The following is a 24,507-nucleotide window of genomic DNA, read 5'->3' on the forward strand; positions in this document are numbered from 1 at the left end:
CATTAGAAATAATCCACATAATATTCTTTAAATATTCTCTAATGAATTCAGTGGTGGCCAGAAAGCCAATTATGAAAGCTCAAAGGCAGAGTTTCTCTTCTTGCTTCAAGTCACTGGACAGTGCACAACCTTCATAGTCCTAATGTGTTTTACTTTTATAGTCTTAATTTGTTTTCAATAACTATCAAAACGTAAAGGGACTAAAATATAGCAAAGAAAAATGGCAAGTATATTCATATATGGCAATATACAGGTGGCATGTAAAAAGATAATGTGAGATTATTATTATATAACATTTTTAAAGGTAGACTCTTAACGTTGGAGGAGAAATTCATTGATGAAACAGATAATAAACCTATTTTAAATAAAACTGAATAACAAAAACTTACTAATGAATGTTCTCACCCAGTAGGTCAAAAGTTATGTGAAAGTGGGAACAGAAGCACGTAAAAGGGCAAGCATAATATTGTAAAGCTAGTGGGGGAGAAAGGGATAGTGACTGAATGATTAACTTAGAAAATAAATGCACTGCACATTCAAGGCAGATATTCTAAACTCCACTGTAATATTTGCTATAAAACATTTCACTCTTTCATTTACTTACATGACATAAAAATGTGTACGATTAGAAGCAGATTGACCTGTGCAGAGCTAGGTCAGAGCAGTTAACTGTATCTACACACAGCAGGCCAACGGAAAGGGAACGTGAAGGAAATTAAGCAGCTGCAATCCATCTATAGCTGTAAGCAGAAAGAGGGCAATGCTTCTCTAACCTCATCGCTAAGCAAAAGGAAAGTTCTGGCTAGACTAACCTGTCTCCTCCACGTCCAGGACAGAGGTTTAACCTTACCTTTTGGTCCACTAGTGAAGAGCTTTGCAATCCGTCCTCTCTTTTCAATTGTTTTTCATGTTCATTGGCTGGAGTACCTGTTAATTACCTGCATTAACTTAAAAACCACTACCCAACACACTAGCATAAAAGGTTTTGATGAAAACTTTTATGGGCTCTATGAAGTAAACTTGTTAGGAAATGAGTGGTAAAACAGAATGCAATAATGAGCACTTTTCTCAAATGAGCCAACGACAATGAGAAAGTGAGCTGAGTCTCTTTCAGATCGTGCATAGACTGGTCTCTCCAGGTACTCACTATGTGTCCGTGCTTGTTGGAAGCAGGTTGTTGGCCAACATGAGCCATACAAGGCTTGGGCTGCCAGGGTTTTGAACCCCAGCTAATGCCTCCCACCAGTTATGTAAACTGGGCACAACTCTGAGCCTGTCTCTTCATTGGTAAATTTGAACTGATGACGTTTCACAGGGTTATTAAATGAGATATTATCTAAAAAGTGCCTGTAGACACTCAAATTTTTGTTCTTTCCCTATAGTCTAACTCTTTTAGTAATAACACAGCACAGAAAATTTAATTCAGATCAGAATGAAGGATTGGTCATTTTTTTCTTTTTTCTTAGTGCATTAGTACATGAACTAGAAATGTCCAAAAGATAAATATATTCAATGTACTACCCCTAATGTGCTAAACAGTCAAAATAAAAACGCTTAAAGTGATATGCTTTCAAAATCTGGATAAAATCATACTGCCTACCAGCAGGTCCATTTGTGAAGCACTCATTTGAAAAATAAAATGCGTGAAATTACACATATGCAGTATACTTAAAATTAGAAAATATATTTTCATCAACTACTCATTTTTAATATTTAAAACACTTTTAAGACTTCCTTTTCTAAACTTTGAAATAAAATTTCATAAAATAAATTTAAAAATAAAAGCTATGAGAGTATACTTTTGTGAGGCTTTTCCTGAATATAAACCATATTAAACAAAATATTTTAATTAAAAAATTCCTTATTAATTCAAAGCAATTGAACTCAAATTTGCTCTTATATAATTAAAATTTGGAGTGCTAAAATATTTTACCAAGACATTTTTGTACTCAAAAGTTCACATATATTAATTTGAACAAATACACTATTACCTAGAATAAGAATTGTTGAACCTGCTTTAAAGAATAAATGACTAGCTTAAAATTAACACACTGTGAATATACAAACAGTATGCTAAAACCATTTTAGAAAACGTGAACTACTTTTACATGCAGAAGTTAAACATTCTTCCTGCAACTTACTGATATTAAATTGCTCAAACAGATTTTCTTAAAGATAAATTCTATCCCAATTTATATTCCTATTACAAAGTTTAAGCCATGTGGTTTTATTATACTTTATAAATATTATACATTTCTGTGAAACACAATTAAGTGCTGTGAAACCAAACAATGAGAATTATCCCGAAGTGCCATAAAGGTTTTGAGAACTATCGTGCAAAAATAATTTCATAATATTATCTATACCTAAAAATTATTTAGTTCCTCTTCTGTAGCATGTAATTATTTTTCATGTTGCCCTTATTCCGATTGGTTCATTATTTCTTTATGTTTGTTTCATTTATTGTGATGTGAATTCCTTCAGGCCTTATTCGTCTCGTCCTTCCTTTTGCTTTGTGAAATAAAAGGTGCTCAACAAACATTTGTTTAATTAAATTGAATTCTGTCACTATATAATTAGCAGTGTCACACGATAATTTAACTATGATCTCTGATAAAGGAACAAAACGCGTGTGGGAATCTTCACTTCTCATTGCATGACTTTTACCACTTCTTTAATAGGTATATGTGGTTCCTTCACAGACGTACTGAGGAAAATCACCAGACTACTTCAGATTTCTGACTTAGAAACAGTTCCTTAAAATGGTAATATCCAGTAGATTTTAATTAACTGTATTATTGTGCACTCCTTTATGAATCCTGTTACTGCATCTAATCCAGCACTACAGTTGCACAAAAACTGTTTTTTCACAACTTAGTCTGCAGAGATTTATAAACATTTTATTAAATGCTATTTCCACTGATTTAGAGGAACAATATTTTACCTGTGGTCTGACCACCTGTTACTACAGATAGAGTTTATCAGAAAAATATGTGTGGAAAATAAAGCAAATTATCCATATTTTAAGGTCATATATAAACAATGTTCCCCAAAAGATTAAAAAAGTAAACTACAATCAATGAACTATATTTTTTGTCCCAATATTGAACTACTTAATGCTGACTAAAGTGAGAGCTGATTAACATTTCATTCGGTTGTTTGACATCATGCAAATTAAGTACACAGACTTTTAAAAATAATATAATTATTGTAGATATATTTAATCATGCCTTTTGATGCTGCTTCTGGTATTTGAAAAATCTCCAGCTAATGCAACGGATGGAGGTATTTCAAATATGTCTTTTTAGTTGTAGGAAGGCTGTATGGAAAGTTTTATGTTATTATATCTGTTCCCAAAATAATGACTATACAATTTTAAATAGTTCATGTTGCTGTTCTGAGCCTCGGTTTTCTCCACAGACTATCAGGGCTTATATAGTTTATTATATGTTTGAAAGCAGTCAAATAAAACAGGACGGGTAAAACTTCTTTGAAAATAGCACGCAATTTATAAATACATGGTATAAACTTAATAACTTTGTAAGATATTACAGTTATAATATTTGTAAATTACACTACTACAAAAATCTCAGTTCTAAGATATAATTATCCTGGAAATAATATAAACCAAAGTGAGTTTAAGCTCTAACTAAAATCCACGTTGTTGAAACTGAAGGGTAAACCTAGCATTTCAGATATTAGCCATAGAGGTTGCGCTTACGTATTTTAAAAAACTTCAAAGATTATAAGAAAATTTTAACGAAAAATGTGTAAAAATGGGGAAAACTTTTTATTTACAAGTTACCTAGAGATATTTAATACTCAGTATGGTAAATAATTGAGTCTTTTCTAATTGAAACCAAGTTTTGCTGTTGTACATATACTGGCACAGTCAAGTTTTAAGCCTAGATGTTAGACACTTTCAACAATTTGTTATTTCATGCACATATATGATTTGTAAAACAGACAAAGAAGAGAAAAAAGATAAAAACTCTATGTAGAAAATAGAATTTTATAACTACATTTTACAGAATATTCCAAGAGATATCATTGGTCATTTTATTATTTTGAAAATATTACCTATTTAAACAACTAAAAACCGTTAAAGCCTGAAATATCTTCAACATTGGAAAAGATAAATTATTGAAAAATATGTCGAACAAAAATTCCATCTCAATGCCATTGATACCACTTGAACAAGTATTATACGAGGTATTGAACACTGCACAGAATTATACACTTAGGCTTTGACACCGTAGCGAAACCAGTTGTTCAAGGCCACTAAAATACTGAAAGACGGTTAAGATTATTAACCGTGGGGAGGAAAAAAGAACTATAAAAGCCCTTATAACTCAAATCTAAAAATGGTGATTTCACTCAAAAGAATGTCACAACTGTTCAGAATTTTCAGTAATTCATGACACAAAACAAGACATCCACCTCTAATTTTTTATCTTCTCTATTACGTGAATCCAGCAGTGATAGAGTACATGTTTCAGACCTGCACAGCAGTGTGGTATTTATTATTGTTATGTTTCAGAACTTACCCCTCAAGGATTTCATATATGGAATGTGTACTAATTGAATTTCATCACTTCTGATAGGACGGATGACTTAGATTTTATACTAAGCATTACTATGTCTTATGAACACCATATAGAGTATTTAAAATTAATGTGATTTAACTGCATGAAGTGCTGGAAAATTTTGTATGAGTAATAGATATTAACTGATAAAAAGATAAAATTCAATTTTAGGTGATATTGATTAGGAAATTGCCCCTCTGTATTACAAACTTGTAATAAATCTATGGCTCTGGTTTCTAAAATACCTGATTTTTTTTTCCAGTGTTCAACGACTACTAGAGTTAGAATATATTTCTTTCAATGATTTGCAAGAAGATTTGGAGGAGTAGAAAACCTCAGGAAAATAGAAAGTGGTCCACAAACATTTGGCTTATGTACAGTAGTTGTATTGGTATTTTATAACGGTAAACATAAAGTATGTCATTTTGAAGCATCTAAGCAATGTTTGGAGAGATGGCCTACTGGGTGAGAAAACCATTTAAAAACACTTGTATTACATAACACACAGCCATGAAAAGTGCAATTCGAAATTCCCAGGTAGAACAGAGTTGTCATCGTCAAAGGAAAAGCTTTGCTTAAGAAAAGTAGCTTTTCACCTTAATGGATGGCACAAATGGCATCGAAGGTCATTAAATGCTAACAGACCCACTTGAGGTATGGTCACTCAGTGGAGGATTAGCTTCACACAGACACGAAGACCAACACACAGAGAGAGTTTTTTTTAACTCTCTGGACCACCCAACATGAGATGGAAAAACAAATAAGATGGAAAATAAATATTTTCTCCGCACTGACAATTATTAAGTATGCACAATTGTTTTATGCAATAGGAACTTTGACCAAAATGATGACAGAATCTATATTTAGGATGAGAGGCTGCCACTTAGGAAAATTAGAAGAGTGTTTATACATGAATTTTGTTTGAATTCATTTTTATGTAGTAGAATAGACCATTGTTCAGGAAGTAGATGAAAAAAATCCATAACAGTTGAAAAATTTAGTCAGGAAATTGTCAGGAAGGATAGTGTTGAGATAAATTCTTATAAGCCTTTTCATAGTTTGAATAAGTTTATAAAAAGAAATAAATTTTCTTTGATCTGAAGAGATTCTTTGCACAGTGCAGTGTACAACATACTATATACATACGAGACTTCCCCATGTACACATACATACGCACATACTATCTATATGCCTTTAAATGGATACACAGCTTTAACTCAAAGAAAATGAGTTAGCAACAGAGTAATCATTGCAAGACAGTCTAAGTGCTGAAATAAGTGACATTGATCACTTAAAGGGCTATTTTACCTCTCACATTGCCCAGGACTAAGAATATAATTCCCTTTTTTAGTTTTTCTTTCATTGCAACACTGATTGTCATAGATAATCTTTGTGCTTTTGCATAATGCCCATCCAGGATGTAACGTACATTCACATACAACACTGGACATTTTGAATAAGCATGCTGGAACACAGGCAGGACCATACAACCATGCACAAAATATTCTGAATATGTTTTTTCAAACTGACTATGACATCGACATGCACCACTGTCATATTTGGTCCTGTACAGCGAGGAAGGTACAGCTGAAACAGTCATGGCTAGTTTCACTCACAAGAGTTTCTTTACAGAAGAACACTCAGCAGAGAAACAAAACAGAATGAATGAAACAAAAAAATCCCCCAAAACCAAAAATTAAAAGAAAAAATTATTCCTCCCACATATTAACACTGAAAATCTGGCCATTTTCCACATAGCACATTTTCCTCATTCCACATAAATCAGGTCTTCTCACAAAATTCTGAGTTGGATTGTTTATAAGAGACACAGATTAGTGCCTCAGAGCTTTTCCTAACCATTGGAAAAGCTCATCTTGATAAAGCATTTTCCAGCGGACGTTGGCTTCTACAGTTTCCACGGCTCTTGAGAAAGAGGCAGCAGCTACTCCGTCATAGTTCTTCATGAAGGTCTTTAGCTGGAAATAGAGATTTTAAAATGGTAAATATGCATGTCTTAGAATGAACTCATGTCCAACATATATGAACAAGAATCTATTCGAAACAAAGTGCCACAATCATGACAGCAGGTGTGCTTAATATGTGGCACAAGCCTCGTGATGATGTAATATAACAGGTGTGTCCATTCGCTGTGATGTAACTTCTTTTGGAACTAAAAAGAAAAAAAGAGTTGATATTACAGTTTAAATAGCTCCAAACTCAGCTTATTGTTTCACAGATAAATATTAAAAGACATAATTATCTTTTCATAATAGGTTGACGGGATTGTGGCAAAGACTAGTTCTACATACAAAGCATAGCCAACGTATAAAATAGCCTTAAACAACGAACATAGAGATTAAAGTTCACTTTTTGTTGGTAGAGAGGAAATTATTCTTGACCTTCTCCAAGTAAGCAGTATGAGGGCTTGACACCCTCTTTGATGGCAAGGGATTGCTGAAGTTATTGGGTGGTGGGAAAAAGTAATGATGACATGAAAACAGGATGATTAGTGACACTGCAATCACCGGAATAACTGGATTCAGAAAGAAGGAAGGAGGAATGTGGTCTCGTGTAGGTAGAGAATCTGAGCACTTAATTAACATGTTATAATTTTTAAATGTTTTCTCATAATTTTCACGGATATAAGATTTTCCCTAGTGTTCACATACTCTGGGAACGTGCAAGGATTTTATTTCAAGATTAAATACTAGCAGTTTTTCTTGCTGTTTGATATATCTTAAGAAACTGGCAACCAACCAACAATTTTGATGCTAATAGACAAATGTGAAAAATCAACTTGCAACACAGAAGCATTATGCAGTGTAATTAGTGTGGGTGTGAGTCATAGCACGGTGGGCGCCACACGGAGGCTCTGACAGGAGGGAAATGCAGTGCATCAAGGTTGGCTCAGGGACTGGCAGGGGACAATTAAAATGGAGTTAATTATACCTTTTGAATTAATCTAGAAATTGATTCCTGGGTAGCTTGGTTTGTTATGACAGTATTACTCAGATTACATGATATTGATGAGTTTTCTCAAAGTTTATCCTCTACTTTCCTACAAAGCCCTGTGCCCAGAAGCATTAGCCACGGATAACCACATCTCAGAGCTATATCCTTTACAAGACTTCAAAATCACTATGCTTTTATAGCAAACATGGAAAACATCCACTGTATAACAAAGACTTATCAGTGCTATCCTTGAAAGTGATTTGACATTTGACCAAATTTACACAAATTAAAGAAACAGGAAGAAGGGAAGGGATTGTAATTTATTGAATATCTTCAATATTTTAGGTATTGTGCCACACACATATACCTGCAACATGACACATACGCAAAAAGGAAGTCTAAGGGAAGCATTGGAGTCATATTTTTAAACTTTAGCTGAATAATCCAACAATGCATTTGTATTTATATACTTATGTTCTGATTCATTCAGTCTATATCTCTAAAGTAACAAATAATACATTTTGATCTATGTTTTGAATTTTGTGTTTTAATTTATTATAAAAATATAACATTACAGTGGCATTATTTACAGAATATATGTCAATCAGAAAAAAATTACACCTACTCCTTTTACTATACACTCTGCATGATTGTATATTGTCCTAGGCCTTCACTGACCACGCCAGACAGTGATACACCTCCCTTTGGCGGCCTTGATCCTGAGGAGCCTGCTCTTGGCCTCCTGATGAGCGGGCAAGCCAGCCCGAACACGTACAGCAAAGCCTTACGTCCTCCTCAAAGGCAATCTGTGGGCTTGAAGCAAGGATAGTGGGTCAGATTATCCTGCAAGAGAACTGTCAACAGAAAATGGAACTGGTTCTCTAGGGATTCCTTTCTGAAATCACTATTTCAGTGCTCTGAAGACTTCCCCCAGAGCCCCGAGAGCCTCAGGTGACTCCTATACACGTTAGGAGGAGCTTATTGGTCAGCACACATCTGGCCCACTTTCCATAGCTGGCACAAACTGATCTTACGCCCTGTATTCATCCACAGCTCTTTAGGCAAACTTGTGGTCAGAGAAGCTGTCTAAGCGGTCTTAGGGCGTGACCACAGCACCTTCCAGAACACTGCCTCACTTTACAGGGCATGGGGTTGGTGGAAGGCATTTGGCCTCCAGTTGGCTTATTTCTGCAGCTCTTTGATAGGTTTTTTGCTGCTATTAGTTTTTATTATTGTGTTTCCTAAATATGTATGCCATCTTATATTTTTATTTTAAAATGTTGCAAGTTTAGACATTTTTATAAAATAACATTTAGTAAGATGTCAGAGTTGTCTGTGCTCTCTGTTCTTCTTAGTGTAAAATTTCTAGACATGTTTGTTAATTTCTCCAATACAAACATTTTAGTATTTTAAAAACTCTTATTTTAGGGTACCCTAGACCCTAAACATGACAAAATAAATTATTTTTAGAGTAAATTGCAAAATGTAATATACTCTTAGTAACTCTATAAATGAACAGAATCAGCTATTTTCCTATTATGAGGTTTACATTTTCAACATTAAAACAGTAAACGGGATGTCTGTGATGCACAGGATCTACGTTCCTCTACAACTGTGCTGTATATTAGGGTCAAGAGGCGAGGAAACGCATGCTGAGGAGGTTGCTTGACAGACATTAGTATGGAAAAACGGCAAGGGCTTCTGAGGTTCCACGAGGTTGTACAGCCATTAGTTTAAAATTAAGGAAATGCACTGTTTCATGGAGAAATACTGTTCAAATTGTTAGAGCCATGTAATTAAAAGGAAATTGCCAGTTTCAGGTATTAGAATGCAATTTTGGGGAAAGGACCACGGAATAATATAAATTTCTCTACTGAATGCCTCTAAAACTGATGAGGATCATTAAAATCTCAAATGAGTTTTCAGAATTCATAAAGCTGCTGATCCGCTTTTGATCCATAAGCTCTTATTCCTCTCAGTGAAGATAAGCAGATGTCATATCCGGAGGGAGCACATCCAGCTGTCTGCTTACAGGGCTCACTGCTTCTGGGAGAACGAGACTGGACTCTTCTCAGCCCCTTCATGCTTATGACAAGGGGTCAGCGGCAACACAAACTAAACCCCCGTCCCGCCCTACGAGAGCGGTACCCCGGCCTGCAGAAGATGACTAGATAATGAAAGAACAGAAGAGCCTCAGGCAGCAGTTGTTACAGGAGCAGGGCAGAGCAGGCAGCCCTGGCTGAAGGGACTCATCACTCAGGCCACCGAGAGCCTGTGTGGTGAAGTCAGCCGCTTTCCAGGTCATGGGATAAAAGGTGCAATTTAGTTTCAGTTTTGAAACTGCACCTTTCATTATAAGGATATCTTGGAACATTTTAAATGGCAATTATATCAAGTGTAAAAAATTAAATATATAAGTGAAATATGTAAAACAAAATGGTGAGTGTATGATAAAATCAATTAAATGTCCGTTTAAAAGAGGTTTTTCCACGGCCCCGGTACTACTGAAGCAAGGAAAATATGAAACACAGAGTTAGAGGACAGAAAAAGAGAGAGAAGGGACAGGAGAGAGGCAGGAGGTGAGGGCAAAGGGGGAAAGGCAGGAGAGAAGAGGTGAGAAGGTAGGGAGTGGAGGGGAGGGGAGGGAGGTGGGGGAGGGGAGGAGGGAAGAGCCCTTCACTTCTGTGTTCACTTCAATGGCTGCACAGGTTGGAACTAAATGAGTCTTTCACTTCCAGATTATTGAATGTAAAATTATGAAATTAAAAGTACTTTATTTAAACACAGAGAAAATTGGAAGCAATCATTAATTTAATTGCTCTTTCTTTCTGCTTTGTATAGATATGAAAGACGTCCTTCCCATTTAGTTCCTTTATTAAAAAATATAGTAAAACATGTGCTGAGGCTTTTGAAACCAAAGCCTGCAGGGTTGGGAATACACATAGCGGGAATAAAAATCGAATTTCAAATCATTACAATCAGAGACTTAGCTTAGCTTAGCTCATGGTGTGAAAGAGTCCAAGTCAGTGCATGGGGGACGAGCATACAAAGCTGGGCAATATTAGAAGATATTAAGGATGGATGCTTCTGGGGTAATGCTGCTCCATGTGATTAGCTCTGTGTCACAGCATCCAGCAGCCCATCAGTGAGAACTGAGGAAACCAGGATTCTCAATGCCCAATCTCAGCTATCTTTATAACGGAGGAGAGCAGCAGACGAAAAAGCAATAGATGTTTGAAGCCCAGCTCTTTTCAATCAAGTAAAAGTAGAGTCTCTAGGGCCGGCCCCGTGGCGTAGCAGTTAAGTGCGCGCGCTCCACTGCTGGCGGCCCGGTTTCGGATCCCGGTGTGCACGGACGCACGGCTTGTCAGGCCATGCTGTGGCGACAACCCATATACAGTGGAGGAAGATGGGCGCAGATGTTAGCCCAGGGCCAGTATTCCTCAGCAAAAAGAGGAGTGGCATGGATGTTAGCTCGGGGCTGACCTTCCTCACAAAAAAATGTAGAGTCTCTATTTTGCTCCTTCTTCCTGCCCATTGACCCCTTCCCATTTCACACCCCTCTCTAGTAAAGATGTGAGTTAATGGTACACAAACAAACAAAATTAGCTGGTAAAATTCCTGGAGAAATGAATCAGAGAAAAAAGGAAATGTTAGATACTACACAAACTGGACACGAGTCCTTAAAAAATTAAGTTTATTTTCATTAATGAAATTCATTTGTGATTGTACCAAGCAGAATATTAAACAAACTGATCAACTCAATATGTATTGCCAGATACACTCCTCTGCACACACATGGATTCTTTCCATTTAACAGACCAGATAGCATGAAGCATGTTATCACACCCAGTTATCCGTGCTCTATGCAGGCCTAACCACAGGGCAGTGAGGCTCAAGTTCTGCACCTCGACACTGACCTTGGGCCCCTGGATCCAACACTGAGCCACGTGACAGGAGGGCAATGTTGTCTCAAAGACCCTAAACAGGGTTTACAGAATCAGCTGAGGAGCAGCTGACTGAATCAAAGATGTCTGGAGCGGATTTGGAGTCCCCCAGTTCGAGAATCACTACATTCAGACACCTCTCGCAGACATTTAAAGTTTAATATGTCAGAAATACCTCTGCAAATAATTATTGAGTGAAGTCTTTAGCATTGATGTGTGTGTGTGTTATAGGAATGGGTATGAATCAGCTGAAAAGAAATGGTTGAAGTAAATGTATAATTTCGTATGTCTATAAAAGAAAAGCATTAGAACTCATCTTAAAATATTTACCTCTTTGAGTTCACCGTCAGTATTAAGAAATTCTGTAACTCCACTGATAAGTTTGGAATTCATAAATAATGCCTCTCCATACCTTGAAAGACAAAAAACAACTTAACGTTAACATAGGCAGTAATTTAAGAAATACTTCTATACAGATGTTTTAGAATCGTTCCCAAGGGTTCCATTTGACCAGTCTTGTCTTGTAGCCGTTAAGATCTCTGAGCTTTCAAGCTTATTTCTCTAGGGAATCAGGGAGAGGGAAGAGCTGTGGCTATGGGACACCACCTGATGCCACCTGATTTGGCTCACAGTGTTCCAGAGAGGTCTAAATTGTAGTAAATTAAAAAAAAAAAAGGAGCCCTCTAAATTAGATTAAGAAATTACTATTATATTCCCAGTCCAAGGCCTGAGGAAGAAAGATTTTCAACTTTCAATTTTAAAGCAACCTAGCTCACTATAACGAAAAAGGATCCCAACAAAGAAACAGGGCACAGACAAACTTGGGCATTATGAGTATGTCACACAGAAACTTTGGTCTGGTCAGTCATAACTGACATTGGCCTTCTCCTTTTTCAAGCTTAGAAACTGAGCCAAATTTCTTAAAAATGCTTCCAAAAATATTAGCATTTTTTTCAAATGGGAATTAAAATGAAATACAGACTTGCTCTCTGGGTATCATAATCCTTGTACCACAAGCATAATTACTTGACTCATGACCCAAGGCAAGGAACAGTGTGTCGGTGAGTTAGAAGGATTTCTCACTTTATTGATTTGTCTCTACTGTGCTAAGGATGCCAATCACAGGCTATCATACTCTTAGAACTAAGAAAAGTACACAGAAAATGAGATTCTGAGTTTCGGGGAGCAAAGGTCCAGCCATCGTTACAAGAGGTTTTCTAATGCTGCACTGGTTTGTGGGACCTTCAGTAATTTAGCTCTGGAGTCTCAATTTTTTCATCTGTAAAACGAGGGGGCTAAACAGGATGGCCTTCATAATTTGTTGTAATTCTAACGTTGAACTATTCCATGGAAAAAAAGTATCTGAATAAAACAAATAGGCATTTGGTAAAACTATAAGTAATCATTAGTAATCAGTATGTGGTTACAGAAATGGCCTACTGTCCAGGAACGAAAATAATTCTTTTCCTAATGGTGTTTTGCCTAAACTTTGCTTATAGTCATATGAAGATGAATAAGGCACAATCCTTTCCTTGAAGGTATCATACTATCTAGTATTGTAAACAGATAATTTCCATTTATTAGGGCTAAATGTGGTGATAATAAAATTATACACAGTGTTCAGAGAAGCTCTCTTAGCTGTGGGGTCTTGGGAAAGGCTTCTGGGAGATGAGGGCACGTAGATTGACTATGGAGCAGTTCGGAACATCAAGGAAGAAAGTAATTTTAGGCAGAGATCCAACACAAACAAAGGCAAGGAGGTGTGAAACTACATGGTATGTGCAGACAACTGCAAGCATTTGGTAGGAAGAGTGTACATATTGTGAGGCTGAGGATAGCAAATAAGAGGCTGAGGGGTTGGTCAGAGGACTCATTAGGAAGCTAAGATTTTTGGGGTGTGGCACAGAACATAGAAGGTTTTCCAGCACGGAAATGTCACGTTTGCTTTTCAGAGAGATTCTTGGGACAAAGGGAAGAGGCCAGTGTGTGTGTGTGTGTGTAATGTGCATGACAGCAAAGCAAGTTCTAATCTTCTAATCACTCCAATTTCTGAGCTGAAAATACAAAAAAGCCAATGTGCCTTCTAGGAGTATCAGTGCTTTCTGACAACGAAATATCTGTAGTTAGAAATGTGTTTTAATATGACACATCCATTCAAATTGAACTCTTTGTACGATGGCAACCAATAAAGGTGTACTTTAAAAAATAAAGTTTATATACCAGTTTTTAAGAGAGAGAACACTACGTCTGTTCATTGTCAGGGGACATTTAGGTTTGAAAACATGCAGAATTTACATGCTTATAATAAATTTAATTTTAAAACACCATAGAGATTATCAGAGTAATAAATTAACATTTATTATAATATATTTAAATACATAGCAAAATATTTTCCAAAATTGATGCTGAAGAATTCTCACCATGAAGCATGATGTCTCAAGAATGAATTCTACCACAACTAGAATTATACAATGATTCAAATGTTTCTTCTCTGTACCATGGTTTTATTTCAGGTGTTTTATGATATTTACATTGAAAGGAAATTTAAAACAATTCTACAGAAGTAATTAAAGTGTTCTTGTTATATCACCATTATATCTGATCTATAACTCAGGATTTATCAATAAGGGTATAGGAATTTCATGATACTATTTTTTGAACCTTGGAAAGTTTGATAGTTTCCAGGTAAGATGCACTGCTAAACTTTTTCATCCCCCCCACATTTCTATATATAATTATGGTTATCAATCTTTAATAAATGAATAATGTTATAGAATTGTTAAAATAATTCTGAGTTTCACGGGAGTGGCAACACCCATCTTGGCTGACTATTTTAAAATCTAATTCTATTGTCTGGACCTTGGTTCTAACAAAAAAAGTTGAGTCTTTATCTCTCATATGTCACCTTTAATTTACTCACTCAAGTATGAAAGATTGAACTCTTATTTCTACCTGGTATTTAATATCTTCCATTTATCTCTGAAAAACTTCCAGGCAAGGTCTCGGCCACGTGGATTTCGAGCTACGTGGATTATCACATCAATTGCATCTTGATCAAGCACCACCTCAGAATTCAGTGAGAGATTCAGAAGCCTTTAAGATAGAATTGTGGGGAAATTTTTATCCCAATAACTTAAATATTTTTATAAAATTACAAAAATTACATGATTTAATTTATCATATTCTTCAAAAGAATAGTCCAATGTAAACTTTATTATACAAGTTTGTCTATAGAATAATTTTCTGTTTATAAAAGGAGGGAGATCGAACACATAGTATTTTAATTAACATTAATTAAACTCTGAAAAAATCTTGTGGGTGGAGAAATCAAAATTCTGGTTTGATGATGCAAATCACTTTTAAAATTCTTTATAGTAAACATTTCCTTTTATAATGAAATATTGTCTTACATACATATACATGAAAAAATATATAAAATAATTAATTAGAAACAAAAGTACTATATCTTTCAACTCAGCTAGTTTTAGTCATGTTAACGTGGCAGTTTCCCTTAGCTCTAGAAAGATGTATTTTAGAGTAACTAGCATATATTCAAGGAAATAAAAGCAAGTTCAGAACAGTTTGATTAACAGAGAATACTTTCCTTACACACATAAATTTAAGAAATTAATTGACCCACCTATTTAACAAATTCCTGTCATCACTGCAAGTTAAGGCTTCCAACAATATCTTCTTCTCAGAAACGGCTGTGGTGGAGTGGAATTTCATCCATATGAATTCCCAGACATCCTCATCTAGTAGTGAAACTCCTGTACAGTAGACGATGTCTCTAACATTCAGCGGTATTCTAAAGAAGCAACCCATGGTGGTTTTCTATTAATTGAAAGCTTCATAGTATTGAAAATACAGACAGACGCTGCTTTATTACAGTCAGTTTTAAAAAGATGATTTTGTTAATTAGACTTTACCCGAAAGACAATAATACTATATAGTAACAATATTCAAAAATAATGTATTTTATTTAAGGTAGTTTTGGATGCAATTTTTGTTTCTACTCTTGAAATTATATTTAAACAAAAATTGGAACACAGAATCTTAAAAAACCAACACGAATAGGGTGCTTTATATTTCCACCAACATTAATATATTCATCAACCAAAGATTGTGTCCTCATGATTGGTAGATCCAAGAATGACAAGAGAGCACTGTTTGAAGAGACTGACTGATTGAATAAAGCAGAAACATTTTCTCCTAAATTCATAGACAATTTTTTCTAAAATTATCTTCCTCCAGTAGCTCTCCAAATCTTGGAACCTAGAAAATTATTAATAGAGATAATAAACAGATAAAACATTAGTAGTAAATTTTGAGAAAGCAGAAAGATCTATGTTTATAAAAGTAACTATAAAAAATAGACTAAATTTTGACTTTGACTCCAAAAGAAATGTTGCAGAGGGAAACTGTTAGTGGCTTTAATTTGTCTTGGCTATTTATCAGTTGTAAATTCTCATGTGTACTTTGCCATAGCAATTTTTTACTAAATATTGTTCTTTCAAGTTTCAGTATATACCTCACATTTTAAAAACTCAGTTCTTTGATGGAACACTCCAATATTTAAAAGACATTAAAAATGCATTTCTGCTTTGCCAGCCCTGATGGCCTAGTGGTTAAAGTTTGGCCTGCTCCACTTCAGGGGCCCGGGGTGGGTTCCCAAGCACGGAACCACACCACTCATCTGTTAGAGGCCATGCTGTGGAGGCAGCTCACACAGAAAAAGAGGAAGATTGGCAACAGCCGTTAGCTCAGGGCAACTCTTCCTCAGCAAAACATAAAAGCATTTCTGCTTTCTGTAATATTCAGTAATCCATTATTAAAATTTCTCATTTCTAATTTGAACGTGGTTAATAATAATAAGTGCTTTCTCTAGATAACAAGATGAAACCATCCCTTCTAACGATTTAGAACCTTGATGGTTAAAACACTGCTATGGTTCGACGAGTATCTGGAAAACAGGAGGAAGTGTCTGAATGACCACAGGAAGGTGATCTCCATCTCATTCTCTTAAGCAGCTAAGTAGGGCTGCAATCAGGGTATTGAGGATTGTGTATCAGGATACCAGATTTGCAGAGTTGTTAGAAGTATCATACAAAATTCATGGTTCCCAGAAATGGCTAAAACTATATTATTCTGTCTCTTCCTATAGGTAATTAAAGTGTTTGAAGAAAAGTCACTTTAACTTTGCTGACTGAAGCCTTCCTTCTTGTGGTATTAGAAAACAAGCATTTTGTTTGTTTGTTGGGTTGTTTTTAAAGAAACAAAAGGAATAGAGACATCAGAAGAAAGCAACAAAGAGTTTCACATCTTTCTCCTGTCTTCACTCCCAGCCCTGGACCCCCTTGAAGAAAGTACCAGCAACAGTCTTCCCAATGGTTGGTGAAGTCTTCTTCTCCCTGCTCTCTTTGTGATCAGCCTGCCACACAGCGCACCTGAAGTCACTAAGGAAAACATCGCCACCACCTTTTGAAGAATGTTTCAGTTCCAGTAGCTACAACCTAAGATCACAAAGACTCCTCCATTTTGACTAACTGCAATAAGGAAGTTAAGAAACCTAGTCTTTCTCTAAATCAACAGCTGAAAGGGGGATGAGTCTCTGCCTCCGGATAGCACAGGCTACAGAGCGCACACTGTATTATTGTCACGACTTGGGCCAAGAGATCAACATAAACATTTGCAAGAAATAACAATAAAATGTGTACTGAGATCATCAACTCATCAATCAACGCATATTTTCTTAATGTTAGACCTAATAGTAATAGTTTACTTTGTACGAGAAATTCATTAAGCTCTTAATCTACCAGAGAGCACGAGGACAGAGCCCATTGAATTAGGTCTGTTACTGCCTATGAAATCAGTCTCCAATATCAACAGTTTCAAGGAGAAAAGGCACACAGAAATATAGAAAAGGCAAAAACAAAAACAAAAGAAAATGCAGATATTAAACCATGTTCCTTAGAAATAACTTGAGTGCCATACACTACAGTCACTCACTCAAATCCATATTCTTGTTATTCAGCAGTTGCTATTGGCTGATGCTGAATTGTGTGAGATGCATGTATAGATGAATGAATGATTGGCCAGTCCAAAGTCCTGGGCACCAGCTGAAGGGGCATCAGAGGTAGAAAATAACACCTGTGTGCAATACTATTTTCCAGGCTACACGTCTTATATTATTTAGTCTATATAATAATAATATCATGATGTCTGTGTTATAAACTTCTTTTTGCAAGAAAGGGAACTCTGTTCCAAGAGAGAATATTTTGCTCTATAACAATTATATCACAAGTTGAAAACCAGGATGATCTGTACGTGAAAGTCTTTCCTATTTTTGTCAGCTTAGACATGGTTAATGACAATGAAAATAAGATACATCGATTTCTATTAGTAGTAATAATCAGATAATTGTCACCGAATTCTGACTTTTGTTGTTCAATAAAACACTATCTGATAGAAAGTAGAAACAAAAAACTTTAAATAAAAACTTAGTATATCCTTTAAGAGGGTACTGTCACCACGTCCTGGGCCTAGCCAATGGGCTGTAGAGTAACACCACTGCATCCAACCTGCCATTCTCAGTGCTGAACTGGCCACGGATGTCACCTCTAACCTCTTTTTTATTATCTCTTTTCTTTTTATCCTCAGTTTTAATTAGTCATCTTTGAGAAACATTCAATGTTGGCAAGACCGGATTTCCAACAATACATCCTCATTCTGTTCAGCAGCCGTGAAGTGCCGCTTGTTAAAACACAGCCTCCGGGTGACTGAAAGGACTTAGGCTGGTGGTGTGTTTACGGAGGTGCTGTACGGCAAGCTGGTCACATGCAGAGCAAGGAGAGGAAATTTTGAAAGGGCATCCAGCAGTAGAGTGGCTGAAATGAAGGCCAGACTACCCTGAAGGAACGGAACAGAAGCTGGCCCGGGTGAAGTAGGCTTTGACAGCAATGCTACCCAGAATAGAGGCTGACCCTGTGTCTGACGCTGAAGCCGCAGATCAAGAGAAACATCACCTAATTTGGATGTGCTCTGCAAGAAACTGCAGGGCAAGTTTCATGTTGTCAGCAGCCGTCCTCCTGTGCATCGCAGATGTATCAAATTTGATTACTATGAAAATGAGACACACACATGTTTGCATATATACTCTGAAGCCTGTGGACGGTCCATTGAAAAATAGCCCTCAGTCTCAGCTACAAAGCCCCAAACTCTCAGGAAAGAAATGGCTCTATTAGCAGATGCCACGACGTACACATTGCTCAAGGTCCATGAGGCTCCTTAGAAGAGCAGGGACAGAGCCAATTAGCTGGAGAATACCACTTCTCACCCCCTCTTCTCCTCATCTTCCCTACCCACCTACCAGATAAAGAATCAACGTCTAGTCCACAAGATTCTTTGTACTCATCACTGAAAATAAAACAAGATTGGTGAGTGCTAAATTTTCCAAGGGCCCTTGGTTCCCAGTGATTTCAGTTGTTAATGCAACTCCCTTTTGTTGCTAAATTTGTAAAGATGTTCTAACATTTTAGCAAAATGATTGCTCTGGGGACAGTTTAAGATCTCTTTGTATAAACCAAAGTCATTAGGAACAAATAAAAAAGCTCATTTGTTTGCAAAGCATGAGCTGAAAAACCCACAGAATCCATAGTTATGAACGGTACAAATGAGTCCTGGGAGATTCCTGGCATCAGGATTACAGGGAGAGAGGGCCCCTTCTCGTGAACATGGAAATTATTTATGAAAATGTGCATATACACCCATAGTCGTTTCTCTTTAACTGCTGTCTTAGAAGTAAATCTTTTAATGGAATTTTACCATCTGAGGAGGAAAGCTGTGCTTGCTTCTCTGTAGGCATGGTACACAGGGTACGCATGTGCAGGGAGTTGTCTCCCCAGCCGCCTCCACACAAGATGAGTGGCGTAATGCTTAGCCACAGGGAAGCGCCTTGATCTCCTCCAGGTACTAACACTGCAGAAATTGTTACCTAATTAGTGTAACATGTACTATACTTCGTATTCTATTCTCACTTTAAATAGGATCAAGACAGAGTTCATTTGTATGATAAAAGTTTTGAAAGCTTAAGAGTCAGGATATTGTTACCGGACACATACCCAGGTGCTTTACCCGCCACACAAGAGGGGACAAATAAAACCAGAACACCGGGCTTACGGAAAGGAAAGGGTTTTTATTTCGAGTGACAGCAGCCGGGAGACGTTGAGTGAGCCCTCAAATTTGTCCCGTCTCCCCAAAAGATGGGAAGCAAGGGGTTTTAAAGATTGTAAGGGGTTTTAAGATTGCAAGAGGAATGTGGCTGCTTGCAGGGAGGGGGAGCCTGTGGCCTTGCTGGTCAGTGCTTTCCCACCAGCCTGCATGTGGCCTTGTGAGGCTACTGGCAGGGAGGAGGAGGGCGAGATAAGGCAATAGCAGGTGCGTCTCCTTGGTTGTCTGCCTCCATGGTGGAGGGTGGATTCTGGTACCAGGAAGCCAAGGAGTTGAGGTCTGGGAAGCTTTAGTTTCTTGACATTCTCCGGATATCAGTTTCCCTGTAACAAACCTCAAGAACTGGTAATTAGCCAAAACTTCAGTGTGAGGCCACCTGGGCTTTTAACAATTGTAATTTCCATTTGACTTGTGAATTTCAGGGATAGGAAGGTTTAAAAAACTGATATTTACATATGAATGTAACTTAGAGAAGCAGGGAAAGGGGATGGGTGCTTTTGGTTTTAATCCCACATACGCTGAGTTTAATGTAGGGGAATTGATATCAGGGCCGGCATCAATATCATTTTGAAATAATTTATTTTGTGTTTTGATGATATATTTAACCTTTTTCACCTAGCCAAAAGCAAATGCCTGAAAACTAAATGCCTTGGGGTAGAAGTTAAAAAATTAAGTAGGTGGGAAAAATAAAGACATGCATTTTTTAGGAAAATTTTTTTACTGAGTTAAATAATGATGTTGCTGGAATGGGATTAATACTTTAAATCACAGTAAATTGGTACTTTAGTTATTAAATGGAAAATTGTGAAGTAGATTGATAAATTTAGATAAATAATTGGGAAAATTTCCAAAGATTTTGCTATGCAAATTTTCGTTGCTGCATTGTTTTTTTGTTGTTGTTGTTTGTTTTTGCTGCATTGTTTTTTAACAGGACTCATCTAAAATAACAATAAGGGAGGGGTTTATGTTAAGATATAAATAGCAACTAAGAATGATGCCATAGATTAATGTTTAATGATATGGTAAAATATATTATTAAGGACAGAGTATAATACGTATATAAGACCACTGTGTTAAGTTTAAAAAAAAATAATGTGTTTGTTAGCAAGAAAGACTGAAAGGATAAAAAAGAGAATATTAACATTTTGCCTCTGGGCTTGGGGATTATGGGTACTTATATATATTTCAAATTTAATTACTTTGGAAATAAGATAAGTAAAGGTATAATTACATTTATAAAGACAAAATTCTGTTACTATTAGAATAAAATATGTTCCAATACAGAAAAATGCTACTGAATAATATGTAGAGATAATCCTGATGATACAGTTAAAATATCTCTCAGAGGAAAATTATACTTGCCAAAGGAAAAAAAAATCACACTATTTTAAAATATAAATTTTGATGCTTACTTACGATATTGGTCTATTTCTAAGCAGGTTCTCAGTAGACCTAATTTGCCCAAGAAATGCCTCTAGGACTGGGCGAGTCAAGGTCATTGCTCTGGGCTTCATTTTTCATCCTAATTGGACAGGGCTAAAGTACATGAGTTCTAAGTTTCCTTCCTGCTCTGTTAGGGCAAGATTCTTTTCATTAGTGATTGTATTAACATTGAAATGTGGATTTAATTATTTTCAAAGACAATGAAAAAAATGTCTCAGATCGCTAGGCTCTCTAAGAGCACCTCGTGGTTTCAGTGGCACCACACATCCCATTGATATAGAGTGCGGCCTACCATTTAATTAATTTTAATTAATTAGTAGTTAATTAATTCATTTGAAAGACTGCCTACTCTAACTACAAATTAAAAGGCAGCTGTGGTTGAGGCTTCCTTGCCCACACTCCGAATCCTGTCCACCTTTGTAAGTACTAGCAGTCTTACTTATTCCAGGGCAGACAATCCATGACTTTAAAAAGTCAGACTGACACATAACCTGCATTTACAAAGGTTGATCCTGTTCATGGTGTCCCCTACCCCCATCTCTCATTCCATCCCCCTTCCTTAGTCCCTTGGCTGCTGCTAAGAAAGCCATCTTGAATAAAACTTAAAGCTCTTAGAAGCAATATGTGACTTTTTGCACCCAAGTGTCCGTTTCTTCATTTGGAAAATGGGGATGATGATTCCTTCCACGGTGGTTACAATGGCTAGCTGAGATAATGTTTATTCAGTGCTTAGCGCAGCGGCTGGTGCACAGCAAGGGCTCAGGATGGGTTTTATCTAATGCTGTGCATTGCCAAGCACAGGGGACACAGAAAACTGTCTCGACATGTGGTAAAGACATTCCTCCTCCTCATTATTTTCATTGCTATTATGATTAGGATGAGGTGGCAACAGATATTCCTGTCTTTCCCAAACAAGTACTGGACTAAAAAGAAAGCAGAATAAGTTTTTAGACAACCTCGATAAAAGTGAACGAGTAATTATAAAAATCATGACTGACAATACATCTCAAGTTGAAGGCGTTACAATAAAACACACTTTTCTAATCCCACCTAACTCTACTAGCATACTTATCAATCAAATGTGCCACTGAATCCACATAAAAGCCCTGGAAACCAGAAGGAATATTGTTCCCCAGTATCTCCACCAGGTCCCTAGCAAAGGGCGAACAGCCTCCACGTGACGTGCGCAGCGAGTGACGGCTGGAATTGCAGCAGGCAGCAAGGCCGTCAGCCAGGCCTGCTCTGTCTCTAAGGGCTCCTCTCACTGGTGCCCACAAAGCGCTTGCTTATTCCCACTGATTAAGTATAACAAAAAGGGAATACTAGAACTTCAGAACAGAGGAAAAGACAGTTCAAAAACAATCTGCAGGGCCCTTTGGACCTCAAAAAATAGAGTTGGAGAAACCTGGTGGAGAATAGACCAACTATATTTAAAATTACTGTGTTCTGAAATGATGTTCAATACATCTTTATATTGTGATTTTGCATATTTGCAAAGAGACTGCTGCTGTCTCTACATGAAAGGAAAAAGGATTATTGGAGCAATCATTTTAACTCTTAACATCCCAACGTGTCAAAAGATTATGTTTTCAGGTAACTGTACTCCTTTTGAACGGCTTTTGTAACTACAATGGGTGTACTTTAAAAGGGAGGTTCACTTTATTTAAGCTGAAATAATATCTATGAAATTACATTTTAAACCGTTAAGTCCCACGTATAAAGTAGCTACCATTTCTTCTGGGTGGTGAGGGCTAAAATTTTTCTTTCAACTGTATTTTAAACACATTCTACTGAAAAGCCTAGAACACTGTTATTTAACATTTCACAACTCAGAACTCTTATGACATCCAGAATCAATTCTGCCCAATTATACTAAAACAATCAAACAGCTTTATAACAAAAGTAAAAAATTAAGATATCTGTGATGACTCACCCTAAAACAGTGGGGAGCAGGCTGCAGTATAAATAGCTCTAAGAGCATAACATGACTTAAAACTTAAGAGTAGACAGTTGTAGTAGAAGTTGTGAAATGGCCGATAAAATGCCCTATTTATAGGTGCCTGTGTTAAAGATGAGAAAGATTGTTTCCTGGTAATTGCATGCCTATTATCCATGGCTTCTCAGCAAACCTGCTCTCTCCTGATCCGTGAATATTTAAGCTGCTGCTTCCCTGGGCTCTGATGGGAGCACATAATGTAAGTGTCAGCCGTGACAGGAAGTGTAAACATGTACAGAAAGCAGTGCTGTCTGAATCCCGGTGATTCAGAACCAGCGCTGCAGGTTAACTGTTAAGAGGAAAGATGAGAGTGGGAACGACACCCACCGTGGTGGGTTCTTTACAGCAGCAGATCCACAAGCACTGTTTCCATTCAAGTCGTGCCCCGGGCCTGGGGGTCTGTGAGACCCCAGTGGGTGACGCTGTGCTCCACCTGGACACACAGCTCTTGTTGCCAAGGAACCATTCACAGAAACAGGCATTGTCTTTTGTATTCTTCATACAAAGGTTAAAATTACACAGATTTATTGTATCCATCAAATACTATATCTATAAACATGTGGGCCTGTGCAAATGTGGTCTACCTTCATTTCTAGCACACTGTCAGGGTCACTGAGGTTAACGAGGCGCATTCTCCGGCCTGGGAAGAAGAAACTATGCTAATTTAGTTAACTTTTTAGGCATAACCACTAAGCTGTCGGGAGTAGGCAATAAGTAATGTATTTTTCTCACTTAAAAGGTCCCCAACTAAAAATAAATTTTATTTTGGCCAAAGTAAATTTTGCTATTTGCGTGTGTGTGTGCGTGTGTGTGCGTGCATTAACCAACATATGATTCTGCAGGTTTCCATAGTTTTGACTGATAAATTCACTACACAAAAGAATGCTGTACATTGAAAGTAGGGAGGTGTCCTTCACGTCAAATCCTAGATGTCCTACGGCTTCACTGAGCATACTTTGCCCTTCTGTGGAAAAGCGGTGAAATCCACGGTAAACTTCATGTATGTGTGTGTTTAAAGGACTAAGAATAGATGTAATTAAGTTTGATAATTAAAAATAGTTATGAAGAATCTAGTCCTGTTATATAAGGTAACAGAAAGTTATTGAAAAAAAATCAAAACCATGTGGGTTCTGCAGAAAAGAGGAACGGCAAGAGGGGATGAAAAGTTACCAAATAAGCTAAAAGGTGTATTTCGCATTGAGAGATGATGTAACTGAGAAAACACATCCTTCACAAGAGTGAACACAAATACTATGATTCTGTGAAATAACTGCAATGTATCCGTGCACGTGTCCATGTAACGGGCAGGTGGTGGCTGGAGCCTGAAATGAAGAGGGAGAGAAGACAGAGTGCA

The 24,507-nt window shown here is 36.9% G+C and overlaps 1 protein-coding gene across 1 annotated transcript in view; it reads right to left on the bottom strand.

Moving 5' to 3' along the window:
• Positions 1-6,418: 6,418 nt before the first annotated feature.
• Positions 6,419-24,507, bottom strand: part of TRHDE (thyrotropin releasing hormone degrading enzyme) — a 343,309-nt gene continuing 325,220 nt past the window's right edge. Inside the window, exons 16-19 of the mRNA XM_058568845.1 lie at positions 15,126-15,293; positions 14,438-14,578; positions 11,816-11,897; positions 6,419-6,562 (exon numbers count right to left, since the gene is read on the bottom strand). Of these exons, the coding sequence (XP_058424828.1) occupies positions 6,419-6,562; positions 11,816-11,897; positions 14,438-14,578; positions 15,126-15,293 (535 nt within the window). The remainder of the gene's footprint in view (positions 6,563-11,815; positions 11,898-14,437; positions 14,579-15,125; positions 15,294-24,507) is intronic.

Source organism: Diceros bicornis, chromosome 25 (genome assembly GCF_020826845.1).
Source record: "Diceros bicornis minor isolate mBicDic1 chromosome 25, mDicBic1.mat.cur, whole genome shotgun sequence".
In the NCBI taxonomy this organism is placed as follows: Eukaryota; Metazoa; Chordata; class Mammalia; order Perissodactyla; family Rhinocerotidae; genus Diceros; species Diceros bicornis.